The sequence below is a fragment of the Anoplophora glabripennis genome, unplaced genomic scaffold (genome assembly GCF_000390285.2).
Source record: "Anoplophora glabripennis isolate ALB-LARVAE unplaced genomic scaffold, Agla_2.0 scaffold514, whole genome shotgun sequence".
Lineage (NCBI taxonomy): Eukaryota > Metazoa > Arthropoda > Insecta > Coleoptera > Cerambycidae > Anoplophora > Anoplophora glabripennis.
Window position 1 is genome coordinate 119,278 of NW_019416592.1, and position 19,772 is coordinate 139,049.

At 33.4% G+C, this 19,772-nt stretch overlaps 1 protein-coding gene across 1 annotated transcript in view; it reads right to left on the minus strand.

Annotated features, from left to right (window-relative positions):
* LOC108912160 (anoctamin-4-like) overlaps positions 1–19,772 on the minus strand; it is a 32,024-nt gene that overhangs the window by 4,454 nt on the left and 7,798 nt on the right. The window contains exons 3-21 of the mRNA XM_023455026.1: positions 14,593–14,751; positions 14,380–14,514; positions 14,153–14,329; positions 13,954–14,099; positions 13,757–13,856; positions 11,672–11,779; positions 7,872–8,077; positions 7,631–7,797; positions 4,467–4,562; positions 4,263–4,384; positions 4,047–4,211; positions 3,725–3,868; positions 3,500–3,669; positions 2,228–2,367; positions 1,743–1,948; positions 1,256–1,361; positions 1,124–1,198; positions 969–1,066; positions 518–577 (exon numbers count right to left, since the gene is read on the minus strand). Coding sequence (XP_023310794.1) covers positions 518–577; positions 969–1,066; positions 1,124–1,198; positions 1,256–1,361; positions 1,743–1,948; positions 2,228–2,367; positions 3,500–3,669; positions 3,725–3,868; positions 4,047–4,211; positions 4,263–4,384; positions 4,467–4,562; positions 7,631–7,797; positions 7,872–8,077; positions 11,672–11,779; positions 13,757–13,856; positions 13,954–14,099; positions 14,153–14,329; positions 14,380–14,514; positions 14,593–14,751 — 2,580 coding nt within the window. The remainder of the gene's footprint in view (positions 1–517; positions 578–968; positions 1,067–1,123; positions 1,199–1,255; positions 1,362–1,742; positions 1,949–2,227; positions 2,368–3,499; positions 3,670–3,724; positions 3,869–4,046; positions 4,212–4,262; positions 4,385–4,466; positions 4,563–7,630; positions 7,798–7,871; positions 8,078–11,671; positions 11,780–13,756; positions 13,857–13,953; positions 14,100–14,152; positions 14,330–14,379; positions 14,515–14,592; positions 14,752–19,772) is intronic.

Genomic DNA, 19,772 nt, shown 5'->3' on the forward strand with positions numbered 1-19,772 from the left:
ACTAATATTTATATAATATGTGTCAAAACGGTACCGCTGTTGTATCACTACAATTATGAGTGGAAAGGTGACATTTTTGAAATTTATTTGCTTCTTTGATTCGTTGGTAGAACTGACTCATGCGTCAAATAACTTGATAAAGTCTGTAGCAATGTAAAACCACACTGTTTACCAATAAATTCGTGAATTAATTCATGAAGAACTTCGTCAATTTATTCATCAATAAATTGTCAATGTAAAACAACTATAACAGAACCTCCCTCGTTTCATCGAGTACTACTATATACATTTTTTGTTAAATTTCAATAATTCTGACTCCACAATTATGATTGTGATGTGATTATGGATAAAACGTTGTATTGCATTCGTGTTTTAATTGTCTTTTATCCAATTAAGAATATTAAACGTTTGAACTACGTTCTCGCGTTTAAACCTTCTTGGGTGGATAAAATGCTACTTAAAGCACATGTACAATAAAAAACTATTATAAAAAAATATAAAAGAACCATATATTTACCTCGGATGGGACGTCGGGTATAACATACTGCATAATACCCACCAAAGCAAAGACGACATGCTACGAACATAATAAAAATTGCTAGTTAGTTATTCTATCAAGTAGATTAAAATGGATTTTATCCTTAACAATTTGGATCTAATAAAATTACAAGAAATTATCAAAATTGGTGTAACAGTTGGTATTATTAAAGAAATACTGAAAATCACTAAAATTCCCAAATAGTAGATGCAGATGTATAATATATAAAATCATTTCCACAATATTCCACCTCTTTATGTTTTTTACCTACCCTTACCATTTGTTGCTACATAATAGGGTAAAAAAGATAAAGAGATAGAGATAATGTTATGTGAATTACTCTGTGCAATATGACTTAGCGAGTGTCTCGATTAAATTTGTTGGAGCAAGAATTGAAAAATGTAAAGCAGGTTTCATAATTCATAATTACCTCGAAACAAACAACAAACGCTAATCTGGCTGCAAACACGTGCCAATACTGGGGACTCAGACCGTACGGATCCGTTTCATTGGGCCCATTTCTGTACCCTGAAATCAATGATATTGAATCTTTTTCTACGTGATTGTCAATTTAGCTTTGCCTACCTCTATACTGACAGATATCTGGTGGATTTTCATCATCTCCTCGCATATCCTCTCTGTAGTGGGATGTATTAAACACTAAACAAAGCAAAACTGAAAACATTACGAAGTAAATATTGACCTAAAATAACGTACCTGATAATGACGCGTCAATGTAACCAGTCAGGTCTTCCGTAGGGGAATATTTGAACTGGTACACCATTCTGGGGATGAAGTCGCTGGTATAGGCAATGACGAAACCCTTCGATGCATTAAAAGAAATCACACAAGTGTAAGAATTGCAATAGACAATATTAACTTCTCGGCCTGTTGTAAAGAATACCAGCGTATTTTCCAGAAGGGTGTTTGTAAAACAGGCCGGAAAGTTAACGTAATATTTCTTACAAATTTAATGTATAAAGTAATTATTTTGTCTCTCAAATATTATTTGAAATAAGTTATACTAGTTAATTTATCATAAAATTAGTGCAAAAAGTTTTGTTATTTACTAAAATTCGAAAATATAAAATGTTAATTTCTCGGCCTGTTGTGAAGGAGGTCATCAATATTCCTCGAAGAACGCCTTTAAAACAGGCCGGAATGTTGAATATTGAATTTATGATTTTACGAAAAATAAACTAACATTTGATACGACAGCAGCGTAGGTAATTGCTCTCAAGATGCCGTACCATGCACCAATGTCTTCCACCCTTTCGGCCAAAGGCCTCCTAGACTGGGTCACCATTTTGTACGCGTCCAACCTGATTTCGGCGATGTTGTTGAGGAGAGCACAGAGCGGCGCTAGAGGAAAGGCAGCCACGAATAACGTAACAAAACCATACTGCAGAACTACAACAGATAAAGAATGACTTATAAAAATTAAAAAAAAATTAAGTTATAGGATATTAGGTAGTAACATCAGTAGAATTTATAATGACTAGAGATATATTATATACAGAGTGTCTCACGAGGAACTGCACTGCTTTTTTATAGGAAATATTTTTTTACATATTTCAGGAAAACTTAACGATAGTATTACAAAATTATATGGGGTAATACCTGGAAAATTTGCACTTCCTCGCGAGATATACTCTATAAGTAATAAAAACATACAAAATTCAAACATACTCATTTCTAAGTATTCATCAAAAAGTGCTAGTCGGCCAGGGTCCTGCAAATGATAGTCCTCCTCCCACCTAGTATGTTTCCTGTTCAAATCTTTCGTGTTCGACCGATGGGTTCGCCACCTCCACCAATTGTAAAACGCCCTTAAATAAAGGAATGTTTCAGATATTTGAGTACTGGGAAACGCAATATGTCCCTATAAGTCTGACGAACTATTCTTTAATGACGTCACAGAGGTTCAGTAAATCTCAATGTCAATATTATTACATACTAGCTTATTTTATGTATTTCGGTAACAATTATGATATAATTGTGTGGCAAAATGCAATTTTATACATTTCTATACAGGGTGTCCCACGGGGACCGCCTAGCCGGGTGTCTTGGCCGATGGATTTCAATCGGCCGAGGTAAGCATCATGGGCGCAGGCTGGAGCTTGGATAGGTGACCTAAGGCAGGCTCGGGGACGTGGCTGTGGCAGCCTACCAGAGACCTGGGTCGCTCAACACCTTGCGCCTGCGTGTGGTCCCCGATAAAATGGTAATGAGAATAGAGCAATAAATCTCTGTAACTCAAGATCATGCTGTCATACATAAAAAATTGTACGAGACTTTGCCACCAAGCCACCCGTGTTGTAATAGGATGGTTTGAAGAAAAGTACCCGAGTAATGAAGGGGGGTGTACAAGGGGCCTATTAAGGCCTAAGTGCCGCGGTGAAAAAGCAATTTTCCACTACCCCCCCCCCACATACATACATACATACATACATACATACAGGGTGTCCCACAGGGAACAGCGTCGATCGATATCTAGGAAAGTACTGCTCCGAAAAATTTGAAAATTTGGCAACATGGCAATGTTCCAGGGGCGAACATAACTAAAATATCTAGAACTCTCCAGTACTTACGGTTATACCGGAAGTCGACACCAACTTCGTTATTTTACATGGGACACCATAGAATCCGAAAATGCATTAATATATCGAGTATCCGATTTAAAATAACGAAGTTAATGTCGACTTCCGGTATAACCAGATGTGGTGGAAAGTTCTAGATATTTTAGTTGTGTTCGCCCCAAGTTGCCAAATCTGTAACATTTTTGGAGAAGCATTTTCCCAGATATCGATCGACGCAATTCCCTGTGGGACACCCAGTATGTAGCATGCTTGTGCAACATTTTTTTAACGTGTACAAAGGACTACTAGTTTACCCACGCTGCCGTAACTATTTAACTATTCAATTTGTAAATTTAACTTCCTTGACATATTCTTTACTTACGGATTGAATAATTCGATGAAATTATTGAAAATTTGTTTGCCTATCATTATAATAGACAGCTGTATACATAGTTCGCTGAGGCAACCAGCAGGGTCACACACGTCCCCTTTCACTCGAAAGAATTCCGATTTTCTACTAGTCGTATCACCTGGATAGTCAAAAAATCTACCCTACAAGAAAAATATCACTAAGTAGGTACTCACACTAAATAATATCCAGTCTTACCTTAAAAAACGCTATGTATATCAGAGAAGAATAAAAGTTCATAAATTCGAATAAAAATATCTTAAAAGTATAAGAGTCTTCGTATTCAGTTTGCGTTCTGGGACTCTCTAAATTTGTTAAATATATCGCTAGCCTATGATAATACTGAAAGCAAAAGAAATTACTAGCTTGTGTAAAAAATGCTATTTCACAGAACATTCCAAAATAAAAGTTATTATCAACATCTCGGCCTGTTTGTAGAGGAGGCCTTCGTATCGTATTTAGCGAGCTTGCTTGAAAACAGGCCAGAATGTTGGTTCAATGTTTTTAATATCTTGCTTACCCTAGTAAGACACATGATGATTATTAAATTAATGACTGCTGCCGAGACAGAGGTAACAATTTTGGCATGTTTATTCAGGAAAGTGGATTGGCTCCCGTATATCACCGAAACGAGGGACAGTCTGTAGATTATTGTACCTAACACGGCACATAAGACGACGAATAACTGAAAAAAACGTCATTATACAACCGGGTTATTTTTTGGATAAAACTTTACCATAAAAAACACCGCGGAACCAGTGGCAACTAGTCTAAAGGCCTTGGACCACGTTGGCAGATAAGGTTCTTTCTCCCTGGTTACTGGGTTCGTCCTAAATGTTTTGACACTCGTTTCGAACTCTAAAACGCGAAAAAATTAACAGACGCTGTAACCTTATATGAAACTACTACATCAGTTTAAATAATAAAAGAATAAGCTAACCTGGTCTAGGTTCCTCGTCTTGTTCTGTCCCTTGTAAGTCCCATTCCCACTGTATTACACTCTGTTTCCTCCTCCACAATTCCAGAAAAACCGTAGCTAGAACATTTTTTTAGCACAGATTTCTTTATAAAACAATAACAGAAAACGTTCTTTACTTCTTTTGCGGAAACTCATTAAATTAATTAAAAGAATTTTCCTATTTCGGAACTGTTTTTAAAATAGTACCCGCTACATAATTAAAGTGAAATCATTTTAATTATACAGGGTGTTTGGCGTGAGCGTACATATTTACCGGGCTGTGGATCCAGCCATAATAAACGTAACAACCGACAGATTTTGGCTAAGATACGAGGTATTAATTTAAAAAAAACAGTAATTATCTTTAGTCACAATATTAGCGTCAGGAAAGGTTATGGCAAGCTCATCTTAAAAGTCATATCCTAATTTGGGAACTTTATATTATGACACTCTAGATTTCCCGTTGCCAGCCTCCTAGATTTTAATGGGGTCGTGAAGAAAATCAGTAGTGCACCATTTTTTTCTCAATAAACCTATGCCCATGGCAAGAAGAAAAATATTTGATACGTCAAAAATAAAGCTTTCGAAGCCTATTATACAGGGTGATTCGCAAATGGTGAATCTCGTATTCTTTGGTGAATACGAGACTGACTTTACGCTCACAACCATGATATTTTCCTCACAAAAAGAAATCCAGTGGGTTGAGGTTTGGTATTTTCAATACATTTTTTAACTTTTATTCGAAAATCAGGCTTTTTTTTGAAAAACATAAGATAGTAGTGATTTGTAGAAAATTGAAACACGAATCCAAGAAGCAGTGACGTACTATTTTATTTAGAAAAATATGCCACCGATACCCTGTATCTTCGCCACTGGAGCATGTAAATTTTAGGAAAAGCCTTCATATTTTGGACAATATGTACATAAATACATGTGCCCAATTTCAAATTATTTCACTTACTAGTTTATAAATTATCTAAAAAAATAAAAAATATTTTTTGAAGTTAAACACCCTGTATCTTTTTAACGAAACGACCTAGATAAAAACTTTATAGGAAAAATACCCCTTAAAATTCATCAAAGATTACGAGGTTTCATTTTTAGTCACCATTTATGAATCACCCTGTATAGGCAAAAATTTTTTTTTGGTAAAATTTAACACCTTGTATCTTGGAAACTAATCCGCTTATGACATATGTTCATAGCAACTTTTTTTTCCTAGAATTAACTGAGGAATCACTCCTTTATTATCGAAACATACTTAAGCACTACCCTGTATGAATTCGTCAAAACAAAATTAGGTAAGTGAAATTGGAGACAATTATTTATCGGTTTATTTTCCAACCTTAAAGGAGTATATAAAAGAAAAATGTTGCGTTTCAGAGATACATACATTTTAATTCGTTGCACTATATTTCAGTGGAATTGATAGAAAAGAAAATATTACTCGATCTTGATTAGGATTTTACTTTTACTTGACCAGATCTATCCCAGAAACACGCATTAAGCTAAATCACAATTATTATACTCTTCAAACTAAATCTGAAACTATCTAAAATCGTCTATGAAAGAAATTTATTATTTTTAGATCATCCAAAATATACCCGTTACAAAAATACGTCTAATATTCGTCTAAAATATCCTGGTTTAAAATTCGACATCAGTGGAAAATTACTTACAAAATTACAACAAATCTACTGAAATAGTATTAAATTAATGGTTTATTATGTAGGTATGTTATATAAAAAGAGTTCAGACTGTACCGTACAATTAAAAAATGACATATATACAGGGTGTTCCATTAAAAAATCAATGATGACTTCATATATTCTTCTTGAAACACCCTGTATATTATTTTCGTATGTCAAAAAATCCGCAACTAAAAATACTAATCGACGTGTTCGAGCGTTTTTCCACAACATAATTACCTGAATTTTAAACGAAATACTACAATACTTGAACATCATTTTAAGCCCTGAACCAAAATATTTGGTGTGGCGCTTTTTTTCCGATGTCAGAATAAGAAATTCGATATTTTTCATGTATGTAACTATAAAAATTTTACTTCAAAAATCAAAAAGAGAGTTGTAAGTTATTTTAACAAAGTGAAAACTATTAAGCCAGTATATATATTAAATGTTTTATTTATATACACAAAATAAAAAGTAGATTTATTATAATGGTACAAACATAATTTATAGCAAAATTAATAATTCAATCGTATAGAATTACAATCAGTTTTCAATCAATTAGTTGAATAAATGAGTCAATGTATTTTTACACACAACTAATAGATGATACGGCTATACATGAGAGGCATTGTAATCGCATAAAACACGTAATAATTTCATGGAATATTCAGGGTGAATGTTTGATGCTTTGCATTGATCCCATATTTTTTAAAAATCTGAATGTGCGGATTCTGTAGCTTGTTCGCTGTAATAAGCTAATCCTCTGTTTTTTCCAAACAAAAATCTTTAACATGGAAAAAATTGAATACACGTTCTTCGGACATATGAAAAAAGTGAATGAAGAAGTAAGTCTACAATGGTCAAATAAATGCAACGTTCAGCGCCAATGTACTTATGGAAGCCCAACATTTGCAGGAAATGCTTGCTAAACATTGCTTAAAAATGTCGACATTTTGGCCAATTTCAAGTGTTTGTTGACTGTTTCATAAAGTTGTTAACAGCTGTTTTTCATTGGAACTTAATGAAAAGTTTTTAAGTCATATTGATGAATTCAGGAAAAGTTATATGAACTTTGATATGTCGCCTAAAAAAATATAATTTCACAAGTTCCTAACCTACATATTTTCAGAATAATCGCAAAAAAAACGATTTAAAATTTTAACTTTCAACACCCTGTATTTCCGAAACTATTAACTTTCGGATAAGGCATGTTTGCGCCATTCGTCACCATTTCACGTGTAGTATCTACAGCTTTCGACTATCCCATTGTTAATGAATCACCCTGTATATACTGGCTTAATAGTTTTCACATTGTTAAAATAACTTACAACTCTCTTTTTAATTTTTGAAGTAAAATTTGTATAGTTACCTACATGAAACTTATCAAATTTCTTATTATTCGCTCAGGAGCATCGTGTACGGTTTGTATCAATAACAATATGTATTTGTACGTACCCCACAAACTCATGAATATTGCAAAGAACACGGTCGCCGGGTTGTCGAAGAGATAAGTAAGCCTAGCGAATTTACAGCTGTCTTTAAGTTTTTGATATGTACATGCTTTGTCGCACAACGGGCAAAGCGTTATGTTTCCTGGTCCGTTTGGATCACATATTTCTTTACTGAAATGCAAGACAAAAGTGACAGAAACTATAATAATAGAATTATTATAGGTACTATAAAGGTAGTTTCTTACGTTGGGATATTGTCATCCCCGTCTATCGTGAAAATGCCGTATAGAAAACAAAGAGTCCCGACCATCGCAGGGGCAAACAGCATCTTCGTGTAAAAGCCTAACCAACAGAAGTACAGGGCTATCTTATCACCGAAATATTTCCGCACTATGTTGAGTGGTTGTCTTTTCATCCATTTTCCAGGTCTAGCCCATTCTAGATACAGTAACTAAAAACATTTAAAATGATTAGACCAAAACTCAGTGGCGGCTCGTGACTTTTTGAGATGGGTGGGCAAAATATTTTTTCTCTCATGTAACTTAATATCATATAATAATTGCAATCTACGTTAGTCTATTTACTTTTGAAAGTGTAAAAAACTTCAGAATTATGAAGATAGTTAATATAAATATACCTGAAAATTATATTAGTTATTCCAAAAGTATACCTAATAGTTCAGCAAGAACAAACGAGAATGTCATCACAGTGATTTCTTGCCGGGATAGGGGATAAGGCAAAGATTAAGGCATAGAAGGACATATAAAAAATTATATAATTCTTTAAACAAATACTAACGATAAATTATACTAAAATTCTAATAAGTAAATAAATAAATAAATAAATAAATAAGTAAATAAATAAGTAAATAATCAAATCAATAAGGCGCTTTACAATGTCTCTATTTTCGTCCACGACTTTATTATGGTTTAAAATATTATCACGAAATGCAGAATCAAGAAAAGTTTGAATGTTTCGTTTTCCTAATAATTTAAATTTTAATGTTGAATATGTATGCTCCTCCGATCGCTCGTGTTTTTTAGAGATTCATTTATATCTTTCAGATCTGAATATCCTAGATAATTCCATGGAGTTTTACTTGTTTCATTAAACTCTAAGCCAAGGGTCGGCAACTGGCTGACCGCGGTCCAGGTCCGGACCGCGTAAGGTAAAATACTGGACCGCCAAAAATTTTTTTAAAGTATAAATTACTCAAATAAATTATTTAAAAAATGTTTTTTATGTTTAAGTGCCAATCTTATCATTTTTTCTAGTATTTTACAATTGTGTGAGTGTGTGAGTTCTTAATGGTTAGTAAGCAGATTAAAATTGAGTCCAAATTAAAATAAAAAAATAATATGAATATTTTTTTGGACCTCGTTAAAAATTTTCAAAAGTATCCGGACCCCATCTAAAATTACTTGCCGACCCCTGCCTAAGCAATTCCAACAATATAATTTGTTTCTGGTTTCACTACAAGTTAACCACTCATATTTATTGTACCAATTTTTACTAAATGATATGTTACCTACTTCCGCAATTGATTTATTTATTAAATTTTTCATGTCAGGCGTAGGTTTTAATTTTGAAATAAATAATTTATCATCGAAAGTTAACATACAAAATTTTTTATTTAATAAAAAATTAATATCACCATTGCTACTCACCAATTCGCTATTTTCGGCTTGCCATTTTACTTTACTCCAAACTATTAAACAATAAAAACACTTAAACCGCTATACTAACCCTAAGCTAGAACTTACAAACAACCAAGTCGTGAAGTACAAGGAATAACAAATCTCTACCTTCCTAATCTATGAAATAAAACTAACAATACTAACATCAAACCGCAGATTACACGTAAGTACCCGAAGAATATACGAGTGAAGTCGAAGGGCTTGCCCGGAGAGTAGAGTTATTTTAGGTAATGATGTAGGTATATTCAAATGATAATTTATTAAAAATCTGATTGAAATAAAAAGATATATTAAATAGAAGCTATTTTTTTTAATCGAACAGTTTATTATTTGAAAAATTAAATAAATATCTAGGTATCGAATTTAAAAGTCCTAAATATAATTTATATCACTTCCATAGTTATAAACTCGAATATATTAAAATATTGAAAATTTTTCAGCAATCGCTCTTACTTTATTAACAGTAACGCTTCAAAATAACCTTAATAAATATAATTGTCAAAGAACATTCAATATATCATAGATATTTATTTTTTAACGCGATTTACAAATTATTATAAAACGGTTTATTACTTCGTTTCCTAATATTTGTTTTCTGGAATACCTTTGCAGGGAAAAATTGTTCTAATGTTTAAAAATTCATTTAAAGAACAAAATTACAGCACATAAATATACATATATTTCCAACCGCTGCTGACTGGCTAGCGAAAAGCCGTGGCTGGCCGATACAACACTCGATGAGTATGCGGGCTGTGTCGGGCTCGCCCGACTTGGGCTCGATATTCTAAATTAGTGAACGACTTACGTTTCCGATTACTCTCTAGTCCTAGCCCTGCGTATAAGCAGGCAACGTACGGCGTTGTTTAATTCAGCGGCCACGGGCTGGCCCAAATGTTATGTTGGTTGCTGCCGAGATCATCCCAAAAATAATTTACATCACTCCCATGTTTACAAACTAGAATCTATTCAAATATTGAAAATTTCTCAGCAATCAATTTTAATTCAATTTAACAGTAACGATTTAAAATAACCTTAATAATTATAATTATCAAAGAACATTCAACATAACACCATATATATTTATTTTTTTACGCGATTTACAAATTATTATAAAACGGTTTATTATATCGTTTACTAAAATTTGTTTTCTGGAATATCTTTGCAGGGAAAAAATTTTCTAATATTTAAAAATTCATTTCAAGAACAAAATTACAGCAAATAAATATACGTATATATATATTTCCAACCACTGGTGAAAAGTCTTAGGTGGTCGATACAACACTCCATGGGTGCTCAATGGGTATATGCGAGCTGTGTGCGGTGTGCGGGCTCGCCCGATTTGGGCCAAATATTCTAAATTAGTGAACGACTTACGTTTCCGATTACTGTCTAGTCCTAGGTGCGTATAAGCATGCAAGGTATGGTTGGGGTACGGCGTTGTTTAATTCAGCGGCCACGGGCTAGCCCAAATGTTATGTTGGTTGCTCACGATTAAAATATAATTTTAAAATTTGGTAGGAGTTTCAAAAGAGGTAACGCATTTTAGATTTAATTTTATAAGAATTGTCAAATCACTTTCATAAATATATACACAAATTTTTATTTATTCTTCTGAAAATTTCAGGGTGGGCACTGCCCACCCTGCCCACCCCGGCGAGCCGTCACTGCCAAAACTTCTGTATAAGTTACAAATCACGGTCAGTCTTGAAAATTAATTCAAATTGAATCTAAAAGTTTCTCTAGAGAGGTATCTAAAACGCAACATCGAAAATAAACTCTTAATAATGTAGGGAACAACTACTCTGCGGACAAAAGCCCCGCCCAGCATTGATTTTCATCCACAATATCTAGTAAATATGTGATCATCTAATTATAACAATTATTAATTAATTTTATTAATGTTTACTAGATATTGCGGGTGTATTTCAATGCTGGACAGGTCTTTAGTCCGCAGGGTAGTTGCTTCCTACAATATCATAAGTTATTAATTAAAATGTCTTTAAAATTATTTTTAGCATATGGAAATGCTGGTGTCAAAGAGCACATACGATTTCGTCTCATGAAAATTTTTAGATTTGATTTGAATTAGGTTTTGATACCTTTTAAAGTAAAGTAAGTGTCCAATAGTGTCCAAATTATAGAGTTCTCTTATTATTTGAGATATGTAACAAACATTTGAATAAAATCTGGAGAGATAAACATACAAGATGATATATAAAATCCTGAGGCTCTATTAAAATTTGTAAAAAATTCAAATGTAACAAAAAAAATATCAAAATACTTGACAGTGTGAAAGGTTAGCCACCCACATTGTAGAGATAACAAATTCCGGATATAAACAAACTTACCCTTCTATCCAATATTTTTCCATCACTAGATTCCTTGTCCCACTTCCCTTCATGCAGTGGAAAGCAAGCAATATATGTGTAATCATTCAAAAGTCTCCTGATTCCAACCTAAAATGTTGAGAATAATTTTCTGGCAGCGGATTTACAGTTTATAGGCCAGGAAAATAAGCTGAGAAATGACCATTTTGCGACTTTTTGTTTCGACAAGCTGAATTTATCACTATAGATGCTAAATATTATGTACAATAACATATTAGTTTCCACAGTCATAAAAATGGGGGGAGGATTGTTTACAGGGTGGTTAATTGTATAATTTTTACGTAAATTCACGTTTTTCGCTTATAACTTTTTTCTGTTCATTTCCACGAGAAAATACCAAAGGACTTTTTTTCGTCTTCAAAAGACCTACAAAACTAGCCCTCAAGCGTCAAAAAATATTGATCAAATCAAAAGTTATAAACAGAAGAAGTTTTTTTATGACTTTTGAATTAAACATTTATAAACTGCGTTATTATTATCAGAACGTTTTGACATCGCATCCTCTCATTCCTTATCACTGTCTAAGAACCCACACGAAATCTGATATCGGTAAATTGAATGGTTTACAAGTTATAGCTTTATAAACAAATTAACAAATTATTAGTCTGGACGATCCAGAGGATCTTCCACAATCGCACTGATTTTTTTCATGGTAGGTTTCATAATAATACATTGAAATCTATCATTTTTTTTTAATTTCAAATTTGCAATCTGTAAATTTTTTTATTTTTTAATCTTAGTTGCAAAATGAAATATACGACGCACGAGCGTGATATAGTTATATATTATTACATATTCGGAAAGCTTATGAAAATAGCTTTAAGTTAAAAAAAAATCGTCAAGATTCGTTGAAAAACAACGGAGTTACAAACTGTCAAAATTTACGGCCTATTATTGTTAAACACACCAGGTTGATAGCGGCAAAAAATTACTGTCATAAACCGGCAAACCAAGTACTTTCCCAGGTAAAAATATTTTATTTGTGGAAGTATGTTAAGTGCATAAGAAGTATTGTCAAAAGTCAGTGGGTCGCTTGATTTTCGGTGAGCTGTGGCGCGGCGGAAGGGTGAGGGAAGTGAACGACAGCGAGTCCGAAGAAAGTGACGATAATATTCATAGTCCTGCCGTTAAATAAGCGAAATTTTCTTGAAAATAATATATTTGACAGTCTGTAACTCCGTTGTTTTTCAACGAATCTTGACGATTTTTTTTTTTAACTTAAAGCTCTTTTCATAAGCTTTACGAATATGTAATAATATATAACTATATCACGCTCGTGCGTCGTATATTTCATTTTGCAACTAATGCTAAAAAATAAAAAAAAATCCAGGTTGCAAATTTGAAATTCAAAAAAAATGATAGATTTCAACGTATTATTATGAAATCTATCATGAAAAAAATCAGTGCGATTGTGGAAGATCCTCGGGATCGTCCAGACTAATAATTAATTTAAGGCCATAACTTGTAAACTATTCAACTTATGGATTCCAGATTTCGTGTGAGTTATTAGGCAGTGATAAGGAATGAGAGGATGCGATGCCAAAACGTTTTGGTAATAATAAAGCAGTTTATAAATGTTTAATTCAAAAGTCATAAATAAACTTCATCTGTTTATAACTTTTGATCTAATCAATATTTTTTAACGCTCGAGGGCTAGTTTTGTAGGTCTTTTGAAGACGAAAAAAAAGTACATTACTGTTTTCTCGTGGAAATGAACGGAACAAAGTTATAAGCGAAAAACGTGAATTTACGTAAAAACTATAAAGTTAACCACCCTTATTGTACATAATATTTAGCATCTCTATAGTAATAAATTCAGTCGAAACAAAAAGTCGCGTCCAACTCTATATTTCCTGGCCTATTAATGTCGATAACATCTTCAAGCAATACTTGTACACATACTAACCTAACCTCGCTAAACCTAGCCTAACCTAACCTAACCCCGGAAGTCACAAACTTGTGTGGAAGAGGGGCCGACATATTATTACTCTTTAAGCTATATTAGACTCTCTGTACTTCAATCTTTTTTAATCAAATTAAACTCACTTTATCAGTATCGTCAAATTTAACCCTTAAAAGTATCTGCATAACGATAAGACTTCTCTGGGCACTCGAGTAGCTCGTTACTCTGTCCTTCACGACAAATCTAAAAACAGCAGTTGTGGCAATTATCTGTTAAAACATTTTTAATGAAGTCACTGAAATAATTATAAGGTTTAAATTGTTGGAATATAAATACGTACTGTTCTTCTCTGTCTGCTCCCTCAGTGGCGTCGTAGAAGGAAGGTTCCTGGGGTATCAGATCGTGGTTGTTCTCGAAGAATTCGTTCCACTTCTTCTTCCACGTCGCCCACAAGGATTCGTCCTTGCCTTTGTCCTTTTGGTCGTCCTACAAAAGATTACGATGTTACAAAAAACTAAAAGCATTCCGTATGTGCGTACCCAAGCTTTGACGGAAATAGTTATAAATCTTTTTATTGGTAGTTTCATCCCCATAACGGCTGCGTATCTCGTTTTGGTTTTCCATGGCAGGTGGATTTTCAGAAACCAAGTTTTTCCGTCAAAGGAAAGATCCTTGTGTTCGAGTTCTAGCTCCAAACCTTCTTTGACCAAATTTTCCTTTAAAAGAATCGTACAATTCAAAAATTAAAACAACTTTTTTGAATTACCTGAAAAACTTTTCTCCTGTCTCTTCTTTTGGCCTCCGCTTCCGTCATCACCCCTAGTTCTTCTTCTTCGTAAACCAACACCATGTCAATTTTCCTTCTACCATCACGAAAATATAAACTTTCCGGGTCCAGGACCTAAATAAAAATTTTATTTTATTTCAGAAAAATAAATTTGAATTTCTAATTAGTCGTATGTATTTCAAAAATTGTTACCTCTTCTTTTTCAGCGGGACTGATGGGAGCGGATATCTCCGTGAACTCTTCAGGGTTATCCTGCACCAGAGAAGGCAGTGGCGTGCCAGGCAGGGTCACCTGTGAATCGTCATCGAGTTGTGGGCCAAAAGCGTCCTTGAGAGTCGAAAAATTGTTCAACTTTGGCTAGAAAATGAATAAAAACATTTCTTAATTTAACTCCATTCGAAACCATTGATTATTCGTCCAATAGAATTTGAAAAAATACAGAGGGTTCTACAAGCTCTAAGACAAACTTTGACAGATGGTAGCTGGGTTAATTTCAAACATTTTTTCTTATATTCGTTTTTGTATAGAAGTTACAAGCATTTAAAAAATATAATTTTATATTTCAATCAAAGTAGCCTGATAAATAAAAATGAAGGTTGCTATAACAATAATTATTATTTTTGTCATTTTGTTTATTTGAAACTTAGTGCATTATTATCATTTCGTAGACTTCGAGAAGAAGGTATTCCCGCTGTTATTGACAACTCTTCAATTAGTGTTCGGCGTATAGCAAGTAATATGCATTTATCACTGAATTTTATATGGCGTGTATTGAACAGGGAAAGGTTACATCCGTTTCATCGCCAAAAAGTATCTGACGCTTTGAGTATCCGCTGAACTTGCAGGTATGACGTCACCGCATGGGAAACCCATGCCTAGGGTTGCCAGATTTATTTCATGATTGACCTGGAGAAATTCATGGCTAAAAAAAAAAGGTCTTTAGAAAATCTGGTAATGAAATTGTTTACGAAGAAACTGAGCTCTAAAAAAAAAGAAATATATAATCCTAAGTTCTGCAATTAGACAAATCGATGTCTAAAAAAAAGAAGGAATATGACTGGAGGAAATGGATTTCGAGGGTGGGTAGGGCGTTAACCCAGAGAAATGACATGTTAACCCGGAGCCCGAAGATGTACCATCAAAACCCGAAGACTCCGGGTCAAATCCGGAGATCTGGCAAGCCTACCCATGCCACTTGCATGTGTTGTCACTTGTCAGTCAGTCGGGTAGTCGGATTTTAGTTGCCTGTTAAGTTTCGATTGAGTACATAAAGATACCGAATTTTGTTAGCAATATGGAAGACACAGAACAGAAAAAACTTACAAATATTGTATTGTTCCCCAGTGTGATAGGATAGCACTACTATAGTGTGAAGACTCCTAAGAAAATAATAATGTCCCCGTAATTCTGTCGTGCGGATCTAAATTCAATAGTCTATTAGCCTCTATTTTGATTTGTTTTTTTAATATATTTTATTTGAAAAATTACTTATTTTGAAAGTGACAGAACTATCCTTCGGAATTTAGGTATCTAATAAATACGTTTGTATCCTCTAGAAACACTATACACTTGTGTTTCCATTGTTGATTTTTTTGTCAATATTATACAAATACCTATAGGTACTAAGTATTTATATAAAAATACATAATAAATATTATATTATTAATATATTTATAAAATATTAGGTAGATTTTATGTAGTTTACGTGGGAATAAAAATACTAATAAGAATTTTGTATTTCATTGGATAAATCTTTGAAACCTGTCACAGAAACGGTTTCGTCCAATTAAACGCAAAGTCCTTATTCTTATTTACTATTTTTATTGTCAAAAACATGAAAACCTTCGCTACAAACGTACTTTAAAGAAGCTTTACATTAATGAAACGTAACCTTTGCATTTTCACTCCTCTCATCTCAGCACAGATAAAGTCGTAGTTTTTATAACCATAACCATTAACAAATCAACTTCTGGCAAATTAGAAGAATCTGCTTTTACGATATTTGCTTCCATTTTTTGAATTTAATGTGCACAAACGCTAAAACAATCTATAGATGCAGAAACTCATCTAGAAGTAGCGCCAAGCCGGCTGACCGTCCCATGCGGTGACGTCATTGCATTGCCACGGCTGAGACAAATATTCGCATGTTAAAAATCATGGACAGGTCAACAAGGTCCAATTGCATGGCCACCGTGATCCCCAGATCTAAATCCCTTGGTCTTTTATTTATGGGGACATATGAAGCAGCTTGTCGTATTGAAATCACTACTCGTCAGTAGTTACTTGAAATAATTCAGGATGCAGCTAACCAGATAAGAAATGATCCAAATCTCATCCGTCGAGTGACGAAATCTTTAGTTCGCCAATGTGAGGCTTGCATTCGAGTCGAGGGTGGACATTTTGAACAATTTTTGATTTGTTAATTTGGTTAATAAAGGATAAATGTTTAAAATTTAAACACAAATAATAATTATTGTTATAGCAATCGTCACTTTTATTTATCAGGCTATTTTGTTTGAAATATGAAATTATATTTTTTAAAAATGCTTGTAACTTATAAACAATAACGAATCATCTATGTTCATATCCGAAAAAATGTTTGTATATCACAGTTTAGAACATATTATAAGTTTAACGTAAAATAAAAGTTAATTTACACAAATTTTCTTGTTTTGACTGGTCTATACTTAATCCCTGAATATTGTTATATTAAAATCTTAACGCCCTGTGTATTGAATGAATGCACCAATTTCAATATAATTTTCTAAAATTTTCTCAGAAATCATACCAGCCTGTAACCATTTATACGACCTATTGCTGTTGTAACATTCCCTTTATTAATCGTGCCACAGTACATGAATCATTTCATCAGTTACGTAGAAACATTCAATAATCCATACCTGTGACGTTAAAATTGTAGTTTTTACGCAAGAAGGTTCATTAATAATTATTGATACAAACAAAGGCGCTTACATGGGGATCTACGAACTTGTCCTTTATTTTTTAATGTTAAAAGGTAAAGAGAAAATTGGATTTCTATATATACACGTAAACAGGACTGCAAATTTCTAAGATTGGGATATTTTTAGACCTTCGTGTCTGCCCTCAAGAATATAGATAACGTGTTTTATTCGATTATAAAGGTAGATGTGCAGTGTGCACTTTTTTAACTGAAACATTCCTAATAGTACATGCTCTACTTTCATGTTATATCAATTGTGAGATCAGTATTGAACTAAAAAATAAAAGCACATCCGTTAACCAAAACTATTTTTAACACGTTATTAAAAATTGGCCGCCCTTTCTCTTCATCTTATATTTTTTATATTCCATATTTTGATGGCTTGTAGTATCAGTGGGCATTTGATTTAAGAAGACACACTTTTGTGATTATCGAACGACGATTGCGGAAAAATAGCTCATTTAAATCCAGACGTAGCGATGTTGGTCGAGCTCGATATGTTCGAATAAATAACAATGAAGTGTTTTTAATTGTTGTTGAGGAAAATCGTACAGTTTCCACAAAAAAAGTTTCTCAAAGCCTTCAAGGTAATGCACCACATTGTGTTGTATCGCATTAAAAAATACAAAAGTTGCTGCTGCGAAGCTCATGACATAAAAACTATCTGGAAACCGATTGTGTGATTATGTGAAGGACAGTTGGTAGATGACCTCGTGAGTTATAATCTTAAGTTTGTTATTAACAATTTTCAACAAAAATTCACACTTTTTTTAGTTTTTTGCTTATAAAACAGAAACTACTGAAGCAATCTTAATGTTGTCAATGGACGAATCGTAGAGAATGAAATTACGAAGAGAATGATCAGATCGCATAACTAGAACCAGAGAATCCGGAAAATTTGACGTTTTTTTTTTAAATTCACAACTCCGCCATTTTTTATATATCTATAGGCACATATATGCGCGCTTTCCCCCCCCCCTACTCCAGTGTTTACGTAAGCTCGACCGTTTCTACTCACATTCACGACACTTTTTCACCAATTTCTCTGCATTGTATGGAAAAATGAAAATAGACGTTTTGGTCCTGTGCCTGTCTAGTTTCAAATTCCTTTTTTGAAACTCCGCCCTCCACGAAAAAAATTCAAATGGCGATTGTGCAAAAACTATAAGCTCGATAGAATCAGGGTTTTGCACACATAAAATACATGTAAATAGCTACCTATGTGCAAAGTTTCAGTTAAAATTAAAAAATAGCGGAGTTGTGAATTTTTAAAGAAAACATCAAATTTTCCTGTTTTCCCGGATTTTTTCCGGTACTAATTATCCAATCGGATCATTCTCTTCGTAATTTCATTCTCTACGATTCCATTGATAACATTAAGACTGCTTCAGTGGTTTCGATTGTATAAACAAAAAACTGTAATAGACATTATCGAGAAATGAAAATCGAAAAAGATATTCAAGAAAAACGCAACCAAAAAATTTTTACTTTTTTCAAAGTAATTTTTGGTCACTTGAAATGAATAAAATCGTTATCACTCTCTTTTACCATAAAAGTAACTACAACCTTAAGGAAAAAAATAAACGCTAATTCGTTTCTCTACAACTATTCTTCAAGCAAGAAGAGCCGATTTTCGAAATAACCTTTTTTTTCTAAAAATCGATATAACTCGGAAAATTTTTAATATTTTTTAATTTAAAAAAGACACTTTTTTGCTTGCCGAGGGCTACATTTGCAGCAAGTAGCAAGTTTCAAAACTTTAATTTGCAAAAGATACAGCAAAAACAAAAAAAGTCGATTTTTGACTGTATAGCAATCGTTATATTTAAAAATACGAATCGATATGTGTTTTTAATAGCCATAACTTTCTCATTTAACTTTTTTCGATAGGGGTTCAAGTTTTTTTTATTGGCAAAAAACCGTTTTTTTTTTAATTTTATGAATTTTTTAGGTTAACTTCGCCGTTTATACGCCACAGGAAAAAAACACTGAATATGACGACGGATTAACACGGAATATCATGAAAGATGCAGAAGAAGCATCTTCATGCTTACAAAGTTCAATGGACTCAGGAAGTGAAGCAGAGCATGAAGAGAATTCGTTGAATGGATTAGATATACAAGTAGATGCTGATTTTTCGAACAAAATCATCTTCAGCGATGATGCTCATTTTCATCTTGGGGGTTCAGAAAATCCACGAGTGATTTTTGAGAGACAAATGCACCCACAACGTGTCATTGTTTGGTGCGGATTTTGGACTGGAGGCAGCTTTGGGCCATTCTTCTTTGAAAATGCGGCTGGTCAAGCTATAACAGTCAATGGTGCTCGCTATTTCGACATGATAATCCAGTTTTTTGTGCCTAAATTGCAAGATATGGATGTAGACGACTTGTGGTTTCAACAAAACGGT